Source organism: Salvelinus namaycush, chromosome 6, assembly GCF_016432855.1.
Source record: "Salvelinus namaycush isolate Seneca chromosome 6, SaNama_1.0, whole genome shotgun sequence".
Lineage (NCBI taxonomy): Eukaryota > Metazoa > Chordata > Actinopteri > Salmoniformes > Salmonidae > Salvelinus > Salvelinus namaycush.
This window is the reverse complement of record NC_052312.1, coordinates 409,805-429,298: the sequence shown is the minus strand read 5'-3', so window position 1 is coordinate 429,298 and position 19,494 is coordinate 409,805. Positions and strand designations below refer to the sequence as shown.

Below are 19,494 nucleotides of genomic sequence, written 5' to 3'. Positions count from 1 at the left end.
TCTCATCGTGATGAATGAATCCTGATATTTACCTGCTTGGGCCGGGATGTTTTCCTTCTACCAGGACATCTGTCAGTAGGGAACAGCCATAGCATTCTGACTTCCTTCTATAAACACCCAGGATATCTGTCAGTAGGGATCAGCCATAGCATTCTGACTTCCTTCTATAAACCCCCAGGATATATGTCAGTAGAGGATCAGCCATAGCATTCTGACTTCCTTCTATAACCCCCCAGGATATCTGTCAGTAGGGAACAGCCATAGCATTCTGACTTCCTTCTATAAACCCCCAGGATATCTGTCAGTAGAGGAACAGCCATAGCATTCTGACTTCCTTCTATAAACCCCCAGGATATCTGTCAGTAGGGAACAGCCATAGCATTCTGACTTCCTTCTATCAACCCCCAGGATATCTGTCAGTAGGGAACAGCCATAGCATTCTGACTTCCTTCTATAAACCCCCAGGATATCTGTCAGTAGGGAACAGCCATAGCATTCTGACTTCCTTCTATCAACCCCCAGGATATCTGTCAGTAGGGAACAGCCAAAGCATTCTGACTTCCTTCACCAGTCATCAAATCAAAAAAATGGAATCAAATTTTACTGGTCTCACACACATATTTAGGAAATGTTATCGCGGGTGTCGTAAAATGCTTGTGTACCTAGCTCCAACAGTGCAGTGATATCAAACAATACACAACAACAATACACACAAATCTAAAAAGTAAAATAATAGAATTAAGAAATATAGAAATATGAGTGAAAGTGAAAAGATGGTGTTCCTCAGATGCAGAAGCAAGGAGCTGAGACTGAAGAGTTAAATGGCATGTTGTTTTTCTAGTTACAGTGGAAAAGATGTAAATCAAATCAAATGTATTTATAAAAACCCTTCTTACATCAGCTGATATCTCAAAGTGCTGTACAGAAACCCAGCCTAAAGCCCCAAACAGCAAGCAATGCAGGTGTAGAAGCACCTGTAGATGTGCTTGGACTGTTTGTCTGTCTTTGCCCTGTGATGGAGGGGTAGTGGGACTGTGTGCCTGTCTTTTCCCTGTGATGGAGGGGTAGTGGGACTGTCTTTTCCCTGTGATGGAGGGGTAGTGGGACTGTGTGCCTGTCGTTTCCCTGTGATGGGGGGGTAGTGGGACTGTGTGCCTGTCGTTTCCCTGTGATGGGGGGTAGTGGGACTGTGTGCCTGTCTTTTCCCTGTGATGGGGGGGTAGTGGGACTGTCTTTGCCCTGTGATGGGGGGGTAGTGAGACTGTGTGCCTGTCGTTTCCCTGTGATGGAGGGGTAGTGGGACTGTCTTTTCCCTGTGATGGAGGGGTAGTGGGACTGTGTGCCTGTCGTTTCCCTGTGATGGAGGGGTAGTGGGACTGTGTGCCTGTCACTTCCCTGTGATGGGGGGGTAGTGGGACTGTTTGCCTGTCTTTTCCCTGTGATGGAGGGGTAGTGGGACTGTGTGCCTGTCTTTTCCCTGTGATGGAGGGGTAGTGGGACTGTCTTTTCCCTGTGATGGAGGGGTAGTGGGACTGTGTGCCTGTCGTTTCCCTGTGATGGAGGGGTAGTGGGACTGTGTGCCTATCGTTTCCCTGTGATGGGGGGTAGTGGGACTGTGTGCCTGTCTTTTCCCTGTGATGGAGGGGTAGTGGGACTGTGTGCCTGTCGTTTCCCTGTGATGGGGGGTAGTGGGACTGTGTGCCTGTCGTTTCCCTGTGATGGGGGGTAGTGGGACTGTGTGCCTGTCTCTTCCCTGTGATGGAGGGGTAGTGGGACTGTGTGCCTGTCTCTTCCCTGTGATGGAGGGGTAGTGGGACTGTCGTTTCCCTGTGATGGGGGGGTAGTGGGACTGTGTGCCTGTCGTTTCCCTGTGATGGAGGGGTAGTGGGACTGTGTGCCTGTCGTTTCCCTGTGATGGAGGGGTAGTGGGACTGTCGTTTCCCTGTGATGGAGGGGTAGTGGGACTGTCGTTTCCCTGTGATGGGGTAGTGGGACTGTTTGCCTGTCGTTTCCCTGTGAAGGGGTAGTGGGACTGTTTGCCTGTCGTTTCCCTGTGAAGGGGTAGTGGGTAGTACGGTGACACATGCGGCGTCTGATGGCAGTAGACCTCAGCACATCATTCGCGGCAGGATAATTTTACACACTTAGACAGCTACTCCAACTCATATGAACGGGGTGAACCCAGACGCTACAAATCTAAGGACGGACCAATAAAGTCTTACTTCGGCAATGGATTTGATTCTCATCCACCATAAAAATCACCCCCCCTGTTCATCTCCTTTCATACCTCCATCATCTCTCCATCCTTCTCCTGCCACATCTCCTTTCATACCTCCATCCTTCTCCTCCTGCCACATCTCCTTTCATACCTCCATCATCTCTCCATCCTTCTCCTGCCACATCTCCTTTCATACCTCCATCATCTCTCCATCCTTCTCCTGCCACATCTCCTTTCATACCTCCATCCTTCTCCTCCTGCCACATCTCCTTTCATACCTCCATGTCTGGTGGAATACTCATCAGTGGTGCTGATTTGAACCTGGGTCCCTCCTGCATGCATTAAAACTGTGTTAACCCTCTGAGCTCAAGCCTATAACATTAGCTTGAGGAGCTAACACATACTTTATAACTTGGTCAGTTGCTTAACTGATGCTTAACTTAAAGATCATCAAGGACAACAATCACCCGAGCCACTGCCTGTTCACCCCTCTATCATCCAGAAGGCGAGGTCAGTACAGGTGCATCAAAGCAGGGACCGAGAGACTGAAAAACAGCTTCTATCTCAAGGCCATCAGACTGTTAAACAGCCACCACTACATCGAGTGGCTGCTGCCAACATACTGACTCAACTGCAGCTCACTTTAATAATGGAATTGATGGAAATTGATCAAAAATGTATCACTAGCCACTTTAAACAATGCCACTTAATATAATGTATATGTATATACTGTACTCTATATCATCTACTGCATCTTGCCATCTTTATGTAATACATGTATAACTAGCCACTTTAAACTAGCCACTTTTATGTTTACATACCCTACATTACTCATCTCATATATATATACTGTACTCGATACCATCTACTGCATCTTGCCTATGCCGTTCTGTACCATCACTCATTCATATATCTTTATGTACATATTCTTTATCCTTTTACACTTGTGTGTATAAGGTAGTAGTTGTGGAATTGTTAGGTTAGATTACTCGTTGGTTATTACTGCATTGTCGGAACTAGAAGCACAAGCATTTCGCTACACTCGCATTAACATCTGCTAACCATGTGTACGTGACAAATAACATTTGATTTGATTTGAACTGTGAATTTGATGTTGTAGGGCTAGAGTTCCCCCATCTGGTGAAAATGTTTAATGCAATGTCTTTCTATCTACAGCTCTGTTTTCATTTGGTCGGGTCTGTGTGTTGTGGGAGGAGTGAAATAAACGAAAGAGCACATCTGTTTTTACTCAGTTTTACCACAGAGAGAACATATGGTAGGTAGTGAGAGGAAGCCAAGTGGCCCGGAGTGGGAGAAGGTGGAAGGTGATGGATTTTGGCTGACATTCTGCTAATTTTCTCATCGATTAAACATTTAGTCTCAATACAGTTTTCTGTTAACCAAAACTAGAATCTGTTATGAACAGAGTGGACTAAGTTTTGTAGACACTGCCTTTTGCCAAAGGTGTATAAAAAAAAAGTACGTTGTTTAGAGGGAGTGAAAATATGAATTGAGTTATTGCACACGCGCAGTTTATAGTAGGCGTTCCCTAACGGAAATATGCAAACGTGTGCTATAACGCGCCAATAGGATATCGCTAGCTTGTGCTTGGCTCTGCCCACCTTCCTGTTTGTTCTGCCCACTATGACTCATTTAGAAACGACTGGCTGTGGTCTATCTTGGTTTAGTTATAGAAAAATCTTTGGTCAAGCGTCCGGGAGTCGCCGGAAAAGAAAATTCAGTAAACTACGAGATATCTAGATAGAAAACAAACGAAAATAACGGAAGGTATGTCATAAAAACATATTTCACATGACAGACGAGATTATTTGTTGTTCATATCTTTGATTTAAGACGGACGGACGGACAATACCGTTGTCTGGAAGTAGAAACTGTCGGTTTGGCCTTTGTAGCATACGGCGCTAATACGAAACAGGAAATCCAAAATGGCGGGCTGATGTTTGCGGAAAGTTGAAGAAGCAAGGCCAAGTAGCTAGCTAAACTATCACAGCCTAGCCAACAACCAATGTTGTGGTTTTCTGTGATAATCTATATGATATATCACATATCTTTGTTTAAGGGCCCAATATCTTTGGCTGTAGCACGTACACATGATTGTTTGGCAAGCAATGCTAGTTGGCTAACTGTTTGTCAGCCTGTAAAACACTTGACACTACTAGCATAACGTTAGTTACTACATTTCTGTTAGTGAAGTTTACATATTGGCAGAGTTTTATTATTTGTGAATTTGCATGGCTATCGATTTGAATTTGTGGACTGAAAGGCATTTTGCAAGTTGTAACACTAGCTAGTTGGTCAGCTACCTAGCTCGGTGGCTAGCTTCTTGTCTCGCCACCAGCATCAGACCAATGATTTTCGCGCAGACGTCGTTTAAGCCAATTGAGAACACGGCGCAGGTTTGCTAGGTCTCTGACCTGACACTTTCTGTCGGCTAGGACGACCAAGGCCATCCGCTCTTTTTTCCCAAGAAGCATATGGCGTTTTTAAAGGATACACGACTTTTAGGTCCAGTTTTTTTACCTTCATATTTATTTGAATTTGATTCGATTTGTTTTTTTTTTAGATAAAATATCCAGCCAACGTTATTGCTTGCAGGTGAACATTTACATTGTAGCAGGCAAGCAATGGCTATAGCCTGCTGATTTTTAACAAACGCAGCCTCCCCCCTCCTCCCTACCTGTTGTATTTGGAGCATGTGACAAATAACATTAGATTTGATCATTGACGGAAGGCTTGTTCTGTAAGGGGAAGTTTTAAGAGCCCCAAGACTTGGTCTGAACATTACGCCTTGATCAGACCGACATCAACACTTCATAATACATTCTGCAGTCAAACTTTTTTCATTATGCAATCCAAAATGTTTTGTGGATATGTCTGCAGCAGAAATTCAACGTTCACCTTGTTTCTTTAAGTCTACGCTATGGATAAATCCAACGTATGCATAACACAGAACGCAATGCTGCTGAGTTCCATTGGAAGTGAATGTACCTCTGGTGTACCATGACACCTTGTGCACACCGGTTGCTTTAAAACCTCTTAAGGATCCGCCCCTTTAAAAAAGAAAATATGCTAAAATGACATACCTAACAGGCTGACTACACCGCTCGCGTCGTGTGTGCGAGCGTTGCAAAATAAATGTAGAAATCTATATTATTCAATTATTGCACTCACACTGCTCGCGCGCCAATGAGCGTCTACATTGCTAGGGCTTAAATAGAAGTCAGTTCTATTTGTGATACAGATCGAGCTGCAAGTCCTGCCTCTCCCATCTCCTCATTGGTTTATAGAAGCAGGTACCCATGTGCCAACTCATCATTGGTTATACCCACGTGGGTGACTGAAAGACGAATGAGGTCAGTGGCGGTAAAGCACCTAATTTATGAAAGTTACCAATCGCAATATAAAGTCAAGAGAAGAAAAAGCCTAGAAGGATGCGAGACGACTAGAAATTATCCGGTTGACCGTTTTATGTGTGGATTAATTGTCGGAGTAGAGGACCGTGTGCATTTTAGGTAAAATAACAACTCAATGTTAATATCCCAGGACAAATTAGCTAGCAACAGCAAGCTAGCTAAATAGAACAAATTAGCTAGCAAGTGCAAGCTAACTAGCTAAATTGCATAAATGTTTAATGCTTTTCGACCTGTCCCCAAATTAATACAATTGGTTCAGAGTTTGTTTTGATATTTTAACCTGCGTGTCATGATCTCGTTTGGTGTAGGGGGGCAAAATACATTTATGCATGATGGTGTACGCGCGCAGCCGGTTTGGGTTCCGTGTAAATCTAACTGCCTGTAGCTCAGGCCCTGAAGCAAGGATATGCGTGTTCTTGATACCTCTTTGAAAGGAAACACTTTGAAGTTTGTGGAAATGTGAAATTAATGTAGGATAATATAACACATTAGATCTGGTTAAAGATAATACAAAGAAAAAACAACTTATTTTGTATTTTTTTGTTCCGTCTTTGAAATGCAAGAGAAAGGCCATAATGTATTATTCCAGCCCAGCCCAGGCGCAATTTAGATTTTGGCCACTAGATGGCAGCAGTGTATGTGCAGTGTATATGCAACATTTTAGACTGATCCATCAAACCATTGCATTTCTATTCAAATTTTTGTATAGAATATTTTATTAATACATCTTCAAGTTCATAACTGTGCACTCTCCTCAAACAATAGCGTGGTATTATTTCACTGTAATATTTACTGTAAATTGGACAGTGCAGTTAGATGAACAATAATTTAAGCTTTCTGACAATATCAGATATGTCTATGTGCTGGGAAATGTTTTTGTTACTTACAACCTCATGCTAATCACATTAGCCTACGTTAGCTCAACCGTCCCGCGGGGGACCCACCGATATTGTAGAGGTTTTCAAACTGTATGCGATTCCGGCAGAAGATAATTTAATTGGGAGGCAAACTGCACCGCTGCGACTCATCTGCTGGACTAGTTTGCAGTGTGTGTTCCCTGCATTTAATTACATTTTTTAAAAACTTGTGAGTTGCATTGCCCGTACTCACCAGTAGTAAACAACTGAAGAATTGTGCTAATGTGTAGCGTGATTCATTTTGTTGTGATGCGGCACATGGATTGTGAAGACTTTCGCTTGGAACACACCGACTGCGTCGTGGCGTAAAGCAGTACGCGGCATCATCTGGATGTGAGTGCAACAGAAGTTCAACTTTCACCTTCTGCTACTATTTCTGTCAAGCCGTCTACAGCATACAGTTTTGCCGCGTACGTTTGATAAATCCAACGTATGTAACACACACAGAACGCAACTGCCTCTGCAACGCAAAGCTGCAAGGCGAACGCGACGTTACATTGGAAATGAATGTAATTCTGGTGTACCTAAATGCGATGACGCTGTCGGGTGTGTTTTCGACGCGTATGTCAAATTCAGTGTTCTGTATTAACTTGTGTGTTGTACGCGGTGTAACACGCATCGCAGTACGGTGTTGTAAGTATTATTCTAAAAAACTTACATTAATATATATATATATTTTTTTATAGGTTTAGGGTATCCACACGGCCATATTTCCATGTTAAAGGGCATGTTTACAGAAAACAGACGGAAGACCGTCCGTAAAACACGTGTTGTTACTGAAAAACACTGTCGTCTACGACTGTGATGAAACGGATTAAATCGTTATTACTGTATTTGTAAAATTATTTTGATGTGAGTTTTATGTTTCTAGAATCGTACGGGCAATTTGATTTATGTTTTAGATGGATTATTTGGCTTCCAGAGCCAATTCACCTCTAAACAGAACATGTAAGGTCCTTGAACTAGAAGGAGTAAAGTTAGGCCCCATTCGTCCAGCATTGGGCTTAATAATAATGATGATGATAATGATCATAATAATACAATGTTTGTTGCTAAAAGATGTAGCATTTTATCAAGCCTATAGGCTTCGTTCCACTCATCACTGCAACATTGTAGAATCATGTATTAACATAGTATTGTAGAATCATGTATTAACATAGTATTGTAGAATCATGTATTAACATAGTATTGTAGAATCATGTATTAACATAGTATTGTAGAATCATGTATTAACATAGTATTGTAGAATCATGTATTAACATAGTATTGTAGAATCATGTATTAACATAGTATTGTAGAATCATGTATTAACATAGTATTGTAGAATCATGTATTAACATAGTATTGTAGAATCATGTATTAACATAGTATTGTGTCACTGCCAAAATGTATTTATATAGACCTTTTACATTGCTATGCCAGTATTGGACTTGTTTTTGTTTATTTAAATGCAGTAGTTTGCGGCCTGCCACTCGGTCAGGTCTATATCATCAAACGATCTCTCTCTGCGTTTAAAAAAATAAATAATTATCACGCGAAAAAAACTCTACAGCCATCCTATCACCATATAATATCCTGACATGAAGCTTGATGAACGTTACGGTTTATATGCTGAGCCAACCACAGTAGCTCTCGTACGGTTATCTCCTTACACCTTCTTGGCTCCTGGCCAGTGGCCACTTTTACACACCGTCTTTCTCTGCAGGTGATGGGTTCTCTCAAACAGTTTTTTATTTTATTAAGCAGGTTAGAAGTTCACCTTTTCATGTCTCAACGCTTGACTTTAACTACTTAGTTTTTTTTGTTGTTGCTGGAAGTAACATTTTAAGATGGTAATCTTGTCCGTGTTGTTTTAGTGTGGTTTGGAGTCATGGATTGGTTTAGCGGAATCCCAAGTGGCTATACGGCATTCGGATAATTGTCTTGGGGAAGTCCCATGGTATGTTATTGATTATGCGTTCCCATAACCTTTTCAAATTTGATTTCCACCTTCATAATCAATAGCGTAACCTGCTTAATCTGATCCGCTACTGTTACTTTAGCTAAATCTGATCCGCTGCTGTTACTTTAGCTAAATCTGATCCACTACTGTTACTTTAGCTAAATCTGATCCGCTGCTGTTACTTTAGCTAAATCTGATCCACTACTGTTACTTTAGCTAAATCTGATCCACTACTGTTACTTTAGCTAAATCTGATCCACTACTGTTACTTTAGCTAAACTAGTATTTGATGCAAGCTTGTCTTAGCGTCTTTGCCCTAAAGGAAAGGATAAACTATTATAGTATGTTATTAGTATGTTATTAGTATGTTATTAGTATGTTATTAGTATGTTATTAGTATGTTATTAGTACGTTATAGTACGTTATTAGTACGTTATAGTACGTTATTAGTATGTTATTAGTATGTTATTAGTACGTTATTAGTACGTTATTAGTATGTTATTAGTATGTTATTAGTATGTTATTAGTATGTTATTAGTATGTTATTAGTATGTTATTAGTATGTTATTAGTACGTTATTAGTACGTTATAGTACGTTATTGGTACGTTATTGGTACGTTATTAGTACGTTATTAGTATGTTATTAGTTAGTATGTTATTAGTACGTTATTGGTACGTTATTGGTATGTTATTGGTATGTTATTAGTATGTTATTAGTACGTTATTAGTATGTTATTAGTTAGTATGTTATTAGTATGTTATTAGTACGTTATATTATGCTGTACAGGATATTAAGTATGGCTCAATATCAGTTGTTGTTAATGTCTAATCTTTGTTCGAAAGCTGTTCACCGTCTTTCAAATTTCACGAAAGCTGTGCATTAAGTTTGTACGTTTTTACGATGACCACCTATTCCCCCCCCCCCCCCACCTGTCTGTTCCCTGTTTGCTTGCAGTTTTTTGTTTTCTCCAGTGAAGACACAGGAACAATCCTCTGCTCTGTCTAGACCTAACCAACAGAAGCCCGATGTTCTAGAAGCTGTTCTAGAACAGTTTAACCTGGATCGGAACTGATTTGAAAGTGCTTTTGTGTGAAACAAAATGGAAACTGACCAAACTGATCAATCCCAAAAATCCAGTCTTGTTTTCCAGTTTGATTACTACTGTCTGTAGCCCTGTCACAGGGCGAGCCAGAGAGAAGACCCAACCAATAATCCTCCTCTCTGTGTCTTTCTCCTCTCCAACTCTTTCAGCTTTGCGTTGCTATTGGAGCGTTGTGCTGCTCCCCTTTCGAGCCCGCTGAGTCTGATTGGAGGGCTGGGAGTTGGGATCCTGCCCCCGCAGCGCCTCTTATGCCACGCCTCCCTGCTTCTGGCCCAGCTCAAAGCACAGCTCGCCATCAATCAGCTCGTTGCCGCGGGAAACATCGCCAACGCCGTTACCTGCGCCAACCCCCCACTACCCTCGCCTCACCCCCATCCTCCTCTTGCCCTCTTCCTCAACCTCTTGAAAGCAGCAGCCACCACCAATAACATGTACCATCCCCAATATAATCCGTTAGGGGGTCAGTACTCTTCACAAGCACAGAGAACACCAGCCCAGATGGGACGGTATGGATTCCCACAAGCCCAGTCTGGGATGGACCCTCTGATGGCCTCACGCTCAGGTCTGGGCCCTGTCTCTGCTGGTGGTTCCTCTGGTTTTTCCAGCCAGGGGGGCATGATGTCCTCGATGGGGTACAACCTGGGGCAGAGATCAGCCGGGATGGCCCCGGAGATGGAGACCTCTATAGACCACCACATCCGCTGGGCCAGAGAGGATGTGAGGATGCTCAGCCAGATGGTGCAGCAGAAACAGAACCAGCAGGCCCAAATGAACGCCAGGAATCTTCGCCTGAGTCGCGACCCCAGGGACGAGCTTTCGTCTAGCGGAGTTATGGGTAGCTACAACCCTGGCCGGTCCTGCAGCGACCAGCAGAGCTCCATGGCCTCCTGGTCTGGCCACCTGACCCAGTCTGCTTCCTCTAAACCCTTCTCCTCCCCACTCCCTCAGTCGTCCCCTTCCCCCTCCCAGATGTACCAAAGCCAAACCTCTGGGTTTGTGGGTGCGGGAGAGCCGGGACCCACCTCAATGGGTTCTGAGGCGCTCACGAGTGTCTCCGCCTCGTCTGGCACCAATCCTCCAGCCCGGTACACGTCAGAGTCCGCCAGCAACATCCTGGCGAGTTTCGGCTTGTCCAACGAGGACCTGGAGCTCCTGAGCCACTATCCAGACGATCAGCTGACCCCAGACAACCTGCCCTTCATCCTCCGAGACATCTGCATCCGTAAGGCCAATAGAAACATGGATGTGGACCATCGGCCCCGGGCTGGCGACAGACCCAGCCCGGGGTCGGACCACTTAGGTGGAGGACAGAGCAAAGTTATCGATTATGGAAATATTGATGCTACTAAATACGGCAGTTATGATAATATTCGATCCAATAGTTACGGCGGGCGAGATCCGCTCCCGAGAGAGTCGCTCAAATACGCCGTAGTCAGAGACTCTCCAAGCGGGCACACTGGGACGCCGTACGTTAGTGTTGGAGGATCCATGACCTCGGTCCTTTCCGAGCAGCGTACCCAACAACAGCAGATTTGCAGCGCTGCAGTCCAGAGTTCTATCTCTCTCCCCAAGAATGACACTCGTATCGGTCTTCCTCCGCCTTCCAGCCTAACCCAAAAGACCCTCAGAACCCACGACTTATCTAAAGCAGCACCCAAACCTATGAACATCCCTGTCCACGGCGGAGACCAAGGACTCGACCGACTCCTCTCATCTCAGAATCGAGGCGCCGCTCGAGGCCAGGTTCAGCCTCGGTCCGACCTGGTGGTTCTTAGTGGTGGTGTTGGAGGAGATGCAGGACTCAGGATTGGAGGTGTCCCGGTCGGATTTCCTCCTCCCACGCCACCCCTCATGTGGCCTCCCTTATTCCCCATCATGAATCCGTCGGTTCCTCCTCCCGGTCACGTTCCGGTGACTGGTCCGCCTCCCCCGATGGGTCCACCGCCGTCGATGTTCCAGCAGATGAACATCCCACCCCCAACGTTGATGATGCCGACGAAGTTGCCGGCCCCAACCACGATGAGTGATTACTCCGCAGCTTCTCCCAGAATCTTTCCTCATACCTGTTCTCTCTGTAACGTAGAATGTGCCCAGTTACAGGTGAGTTTTCCTCATACCATAACCTGTCTTGACCTGGGTTAAAATACTATTTCAAATCGTTTCAAATACTTTGATGCTTTTTCTCTAGCTCAGGGGCTGTTCAATTCTGGTCCTCGAAGGCCCGAAACACGACAGTTTTTTTTTTTTTTGCTTCTACCTGGTATCCCCAGGTCTGAATCGGTCCCAGATAATTAAACGGGTGTTTTGGCCCTCCGACGACAGCCCTGCTCCAGCCTGCCTTGATTGCAGTTTCAGGAGTTTAATCAAGCAAATATAAAGTATTTGGAAGGTCAAATAGTATGTGAACCCAGGTCTGAACCACTTCGTACTGATTTTTTTGGTTTTGAATATCTTTGAACCTCATGTTGTATCTCAGGACTTCTCTTGTTGAATGTGTTCCGTTTTGTTAATTCAGAAACTTAAGTCTAGCTAGGTGATTATCACTCGTTGCCCCCCACCCCCTCCTCCCCAAGGCACGGTGAGTTGAGATGTTGAAAAGTTGAAAACGGATGAAATTAAGGAAATAATGTGAAAATGTTTTTTTACAGTAAAATATTACCAAATTGCTTGTGTTGCTTCGAGGAAAATGTAAACATCAAATCCTGGACAGCAGTCAACATTATATTGTAATAATTGAATACTGTATATGTCATGAGATTTTTTTATTTATATATATATTATTTTCCTAACCTCTTGAAATATTGTCATTGTATTTGTTTGCCTTGTGTTGAACTTTATAAGACATTGAGTTTTATTTGTGACTGTCGATGACCATGATTTGCCTGAGGCAGATGGTGTTTTGAAGAGTAGAAGCTGCCAGTCGGCCTCATTTTTTTCCCACTCTGTATAAACAACTTCCCTTGTTCTATCAATAGGCCTTTACCGCGGTCAATTAATGAATGATTTAGCTAACTACGCCACATATATCTCTATATCTCACTCAAACCCCTGGATAATCCATATCCCCTATGTCATTACACTGTGTAAACCAATGACAGTAACTCTCACCACACACTCCTCTACCAACTTTTTCATACAATTTATTTAGTTACTTTGTTAATAGTTTTTTTTGGGGGGGAAGAAGATGGCTGCCGAGAGAATCCGTTCCAGAGAATCCACAGAGAAGATTCCAGATGCTGCTTTTCCCATCAGACATCTTTTCCCCCAAACCGACTCTTGCCGTACCTACCTAGTGTTTTTCTTGGAAGAACAGGCAGAGAGTATAACTAGCCTTATTTGTACTATGACATGTTTAACTAACTCCTGCTATGTAAAGCAGATAAATTGGACTTTGTGTTAAAACGCACGTTGCACTAGCTGCATGGTGGGAAACTAATATTGAAAGGACTTGATGTGGAGTGGTTTTGGGGGGGGGCGGTGAAGTAGACTCAGACTGACTGTCGTCTCTGTTTTGTTTTGATCACCAGAACTGGATAGAGCATCAAAACACCAGCCTACACATCGACAACTGCCGGCTGCTCAGGAAATTGTGGGTTATGTCTTCTGTCTTTTTTTAATATTAATTTCTGCCTGGCTCTTTCTAAATTAGTGTTTTCCTCAATTCCTCGTGTCCCCTCATCTCCTTCTCTAAGTCCGTTGGAGGGGAGAAAGTCCTAGTGGAGGGACTCGATAGCTTCTCCTCCAATACAGTTGAGAAGGAGGCGGAGGAGATAGGATGCGAGGAATCGCAGAAAGGCGATTTGATATCTACACCCAACGATCGCCATCACATTGTACCTTTTTATGCTAATCACCCTTTTCCTTCTTCCAGGTATCCTGACTGGAACGGGGAAACTGTGACAAGGTGAGCAAGTTCCCTGGGCTCTAAAGTAGAAGCGAAAGAGAGCTTTTATCCCTCTGAAGGTCATCGCTGACTCAGTTTTACATTTTAAACCGGAATAACTTCTTCGGGCTGTGCTTACTGACCTACTTCCCTTCTCTCCTTCCCTCCCTTTCTCTTTCTCCATCCTCTCCTCTCTCCCTCCTTTTCTCTCTCTCCATCCTCTCCTCTCTCCCTCCTTTTCTCTCTCTCCATCCTCTCCTCTCTCCCTCCTTTTCTCTCTCTCCATCCTCTCCTCTCCCTCCTTTTCTCTCTCCTCGCCCTCCTTTTCTCTCTCTCCTCTCTCCCTCCTTTTCTCTCTCTCCATCCTCTCCTCTCTCCCTCCTTTTCTCTCTCTCCAGCCCTGCTCCCAGTAGAAATAACAACAACCAGTCTTCCTCCAAACGTCGTCAGACGACACACACCACCTCCCGTTCTCCGTCCTGGTCTCGCTCTCCTTCTCCTCGCCTCTCCTCCTACCACACCACTTCGTCCTCCTCCGCTGCTCGCCGACCTCGATCCAGGGAACGATCCCGGGAACGTAGACACAGCGCCGCCACACGGCGTTCCCGGTCTCCTGGTTCGCGCCGGGAGCGTGACCCTCCGGCGGCGTCTTCTTCGCACTGGGATCGGGAACGTCGGCGTTCCCGCTCGCCCCGGACTACTTCTTCATCCCGGAGGTAAGATGACAGAATAAGTCAATAGACTATTGTAGTGCTTTTTTATTTATAGTTAATAATATTATTTTTTATGTATGTATTGTTGTTTTCAGATGAATGAAAGCTACTCTATGGATTTTAAATGTCTATTTATATCTGAATATTTTTTTATGTGTAATAAAATTAATTCAAATAATTAAGTTAATTAATTAATCCAGGTCGCGTTCTAGGAGCTATGAGCGGGAGCGCCGGGACACGAGGAAGAACAGCCCTTCAGGAGGAGGAGGAGGGAAGAGCAGGCAGCAGAAGTCTAGCAGTGCTGAGAGACTGGCCAAGAAGCTACTGGAGTCATCTGGTAAGAGAGAGAGGGAACAATTATCGTGTTTACAGCCCGGTGAGGAGACCGCTTTTAGCCCGGGGCAAAATGAGTGTTCACACATTCTAAAGTTAGCCCAGGGCCAGTCTTAGCCTGAAGGTTAGCCCAGGGCCAGTCTTAGCCTGAAGGTTAGCCCAGGGCCAGTCTTAGCCTGAAGGTTAGCCCAGGGCCAGTCTTAGCCTGAAGGTTAGCCCAGGGCCAGTCTTAGGCTGAAGGTTAGCCCAGGGCCAGTCTTAGGCTGAAGGTTAGCCCAGGCCCAGTCTTAGGCTGAAGGTTAGCCCAGGGCCAGTCTTAGGCTGAAGGTTAGCCCAGGGCCAGTCTTAGGCTGAAGGTTAGCCCAGGGCCAGTCTTAGGCTGAAGGTTAGCCCAGGGCCAGTCTTAGGCTGAAGGTTAGCCCAGGGCCAGTCTTAGGCTGAAGGTTAGCCCAGGGCCAGTCTTAGCCTGAAGGTTAGCCCAGGGCCAGTCTTAGCCTGAAGGTTAGCCCAGGGCCAGTCTTAGGCTGAAGGTTAGCCCAGGGCCAGTCTTAGGCTGAAGGTTAGCCCAGGGCCAGTCTTAGGCTGAAGGTTAGCCCAGGGCCAGTCTTAGGCTGAAGGTTAGCCCAGGGCCAGTCTTAGGCTGAAGGTTAGCCCAGGGCCAGTCTTAGGCTGAAGGTTAGCCCAGGGCCAGTCTTAGCCTGAAGGTTAGCCCAGGGCCAGTCTTAGGCTGAAGGTTAGCCCAGGGCCAGTCTTAGGCTGAAGGTTAGCCCAGGGTTAACACTGACCTTAGCCCAGGGCCAGTCTTAGCCTGAAGGTTAGCCCAGGGCCAGTCTTAGGCTGAAGGTTAGCCCAGGGCCAGTCTTAGGCTGAAGGTTAGCCCAGGGCCAGTCTTAGGCTGAAGGTTAGCCCAGGGCCAGTCTTAGGCTGAAGGTTAGCCCAGGGCCAGTCTTAGGCTGAAGGTTAGCCCAGGGCCAGTCTTAGGCTGAAGGTTAGCCCAGGGCCAGTCTTAGCCTGAAGGTTAGCCCAGGGCCAGTCTTAGCCTGAAGGTTAATGATGCAGTGGGAAGAGGTGCAATGAATCTCAATGGTCTTTCCTTGATTCCTCTCGCCTTCAAAAGCGCATTGGAGGAGAAGGTCCGAGGGGAGGAACTTTTCTCCTCCAATTAGTTTTGAGAAGGAAGGTAAGTCGAGAGGATGTGAAGAATCAAGGAAATCACATTGATTCATTCTTCTACACTCTGGTCAAGAGAACCAGTACATTATTTATCTGACCCAATTTACCCTAACCCATGCCCTCTCCTCTCCCTAACCCATGCCTGTGTCTCCCCCTCTCCTCTCCCTAACCCATGCCTGTGACTCCCCCTCTCCTTCTAGCTGGCCTCTCCTCTCCCTAACCCATGCCCGTGTCTCCCCCTCTCCTTCCCGCTGGCCTCTCCTCTCCCTAACCCATGCCTGTGACTCCCCCTCTCCTTCTAGCTGGCCTCTCCTCTCCCTAACCCATGCCTGTGACTCCCCCTCTCCTTCCCGCTGGCCTCTCCTCTCCCTAACCCATGCCTGTGTCTCCCCCTCTCCTTCCCGCTGGCCTCTCCTCTCCCTAACCCATGCCTGTGTCTCCCCCTCTCCTTCCCGCTGGCCTCTCCTCTCCCTAACCCATGCCTGTGACTCCCCCTCTCCTTCTAGCTGGCCTCTCCTCTCCCTAACCCATGCCTGTGACTCCCCCTCTCCTTCCCGCTGGCCTCTCCTCTCCCTAACCCATGCCTGTGTCTCCCCCTCTCCTGCCAGCTGGCCTCTCTCCCATGCCCGTGTATCCCCCTCTCCTTCCCGCTGGCCTCTCCTCTCCCTAACCCATGCCTGTGTCTCCCCCTCTCCTTCCCGCTGGCCTCTCCTCTCCCTAACCCATGCCTGTGACTCCCCCTCTCCTTCCCGCTGGCCTCTCCTCTCCCTAACCCATGCCTGTGACTCCCCCTCTCCTTCCCGCTGGCCTCTCCTCTCCCTAACCCATGCCTGTGTCTCCCCCTCTCCTGCCAGCTGGCCTCTCTCCCATGCCCGTGTATCCCCCTCTCCTTCCCGCTGGCCTCTCCTCTCCCTAACCCATGCCTGTGTCTCTCCTTCCCGCTGGCCTCTCCTCTCCCTAACCCATGCCTGTGTCTCCCCCTCTCCTGCCAGCTGGCCTCTCTCCCATGCCCGTGTATCCCCCTCTCCTTCCCGCTGGCCTCTCCTCTCCCTAACCCATGCCTGTGTCTCTCCTTCCCGCTGGCCTCTCCTCTCCTCTCCCTAACCCATGCCTGTGACTCCCCCTCTCCTTCCCGCTGGCCTCTCCTCTCCCTAACCCATGCCTGTGACTCCCCCTCTCCTTCCCGCTGGCCTCTCCTCTCCCTAACCCATGCCTGTGTCTCCCCCTCTTTGTCCAGCTGGCCTCTTTGATTCATCCCTTTGTATTCCAGCTGGCCTCTCTTTGATTCATCCCTTTGTATTCCAGCTGGCCTCTCCCTGACTAAGAACACCAGTCTAGAAGTTATGATGCAGTCCCTGGCCCCTGCTCTCCTGGCAGAGCTCGCCAAAAAGAAAGGCGCCACGTCCGCCAAGGGAGGTGCCGGCAAGAGGGGCCACTCCTCTCGGAAGACTGAAACGGGAACATCCAAGGGTGGCAAGGCAGTCACAGGATCTGGGAGGGCATCAACCAAGAAATCCTCCTCACCTTCCAAATCCTCCTTCAAATCATCCAGCTCAGCTTCTTCCAAGGTATGCGCTTTGTGTTTAAAAAAAAAAAAATAGCACTGATAAGATGGAATCTTCCACATGGTGAAGACCATCAGAGAGCTGATCGTGATGTCATTGTGATGGATGTTGTGAATGGTCAACATTAGCATCGCTTGGGGGGGGCAGCTCAGTGCCTAAAAATGTTGGTCTCCTAACAACTTTAACCCATTTGAACTGCCGTCGTAATAAAGGTCTGACTATGGTACGGAGTATTTTAGGTACGGAATATTTTAGGTACGGAGTATTTTAGGTACGGAATATTTTAGGTACGGAGTATTTTAGGTACGGAATATTTTAGGTACGGAGTATTTTAGGTACGGAGTATTTTAGGTACAGATATGCTTTGCGGCACAGCTGTGGTCCCTCGACGTAGCGTTTTCACCCCCCCCCTGAATCTGTCGCTAGTTTGTCCCCATTTTAAAAGTCACCGGAGAGGTCTGACTGCTCCAGACGACAGTTGTCAACGCTGGATGGTATTTGATTTTGGCTGAGTTGGTGCAAATTCACATTGGATCAGAACCATTCGATCAGAACCGTTAGATCAGAACCGATCCGGACCATCTTGGTAGGCGGGGTGGCGTCTGTTTCCCACTGGTCAGCCAAATGCTCATATAGATGATTATGACAACAGACAAATAGTGAAAGTCATTAGGCTCATGGGCCCTTGGCATAGTTCGTAAAAAAAAATGTGTATACGATTACAGCCTTGAGTGTTCTTGGGTATGACGCTACAAGCTTGGCACACCTGTATTTGGGGAGTTTCTCCCATTCTTCTCTGCAGATCCTCTCAAGCTCTGACAGGTTGGATGGGGAGCGTCGCTGCACAGCTATTTTCAGGTCTCTACAGAGATGTTCTTTAGGGTTCAAGTCCGGGCTCTGGCTGGGCCACTCAAGGACATTTAGAGACGTGTCCCGAAGCCACTCCTGCGTTGTCTTTGCTGTGTGCTTATAGTCGTTGTCCTGTTGGAAGGTGAATCTTCACCCCAGTCTGAGGTCCTGAGCACTCTGGAGCAGGTTTTCATCAAGGATCTCTCTGTACTTTGCTCCGTTCATCTTTACCTGGATCCTGACTAGTCTCCCAGTCCCTGCCGCTGAAAAACATCCCCACAGCATGACGCTGCCACCACCATGCTTCACCGTAGGGACGGTGCCAGGTTTCCTCGAGACGTGACGCTTGGCATCAGACCAGAGAATCTTGTTTCTCATCGGCAAACTCCAAGCGGGCTGTCATGTGCCTTTTACTGAGGAGTGGCTTCCGTCTGGCCACTCTACCATAAAGGCCTGATTGGTGGAGTGCTGCAGAGATGGTTGTCCTTCTGGAAGGTTCTCCCATCTCCACAGAGGAACTCTAGAGCTCTGTCAGTGACCATTATATATTATAATTCAGAAATGTTCACAAGTTGTTCACTGTTTTCACAAGAGACAGACTGACACACATTTCTCCCCCGACTGCTCAGTTTGGCCGGGCGGCCAGCTCTAGGAAGAGTCTTGGTGGTTCCAAACTTCTTCCAAATGTTGATACTCTTCCCCAGATCTGTGCCTCGACACAATCCTGTCTAGGAGCTCTACGGACAATTCCTTCGACCTCATGGCTTGGTTTTTGCTCTGACATGCACTGTCAACTGTGGGACCTTATATAGACAGGTGTGTGCCTTTCCAAATCATGACCAATCAATTGAATTTACCACAGGTGGAGTCCAATCAAGTTGTAGAAACATCTCAAGGATGATCAATGGAAACAGGATGCACCTGAGCTCAATTTCGAGCCTCTTAGCAAAGGGTCTGAATACTTATGTAAATGTCATTTTTAAAACAAATTCCTAAAGAGTTTCTGCTATGTCATTATGGGGTATTGTGGGGGATGACAGCAATTTAATCCATTTCAAAAAGGCTGAAACGTAACAATGTGGAAAAAAGGGAAGGGGTCTGAATATTTTCCGACTGCACCGTATCAGACCATGAATGTAGCCCGGTCCACATCATCAGCTATTAGCAATCTGCATTTTCACCTGTAGAGCAGCAAAGTGGCTATAGGAAACCTATTTATTTATCTGCTTGTACCCTGTTGGGCTATTCATTAGTACAGTCCTGCATCGGTCGGACACACACGGTTCCCGAACTGGTGAGCCGCAAAAAAAAATCCGCTGGCGGGCGGCATGAATAATAAATAAAAATATATATATCGCTCTAAC

General features: G+C 46.3%; 1 protein-coding gene across 1 annotated transcript in view; it reads left to right on the top strand.

The window, feature by feature from the left end:
- Window positions 1-5,159: 5,159 nt before the first annotated feature.
- The window catches only part of LOC120049439 (zinc finger protein 638-like), a 71,594-nt gene continuing 57,259 nt past the window's right edge, over window positions 5,160-19,494 (top strand). Inside the window, exons 1-8 of the mRNA XM_038995706.1 lie at window positions 5,160-5,174; window positions 8,426-8,508; window positions 9,764-11,714; window positions 13,142-13,203; window positions 13,486-13,518; window positions 13,896-14,213; window positions 14,411-14,547; window positions 17,022-17,284. Coding sequence (XP_038851634.1) covers window positions 5,160-5,174; window positions 8,426-8,508; window positions 9,764-11,714; window positions 13,142-13,203; window positions 13,486-13,518; window positions 13,896-14,213; window positions 14,411-14,547; window positions 17,022-17,284 — 2,862 coding nt within the window. The remainder of the gene's footprint in view (window positions 5,175-8,425; window positions 8,509-9,763; window positions 11,715-13,141; window positions 13,204-13,485; window positions 13,519-13,895; window positions 14,214-14,410; window positions 14,548-17,021; window positions 17,285-19,494) is intronic.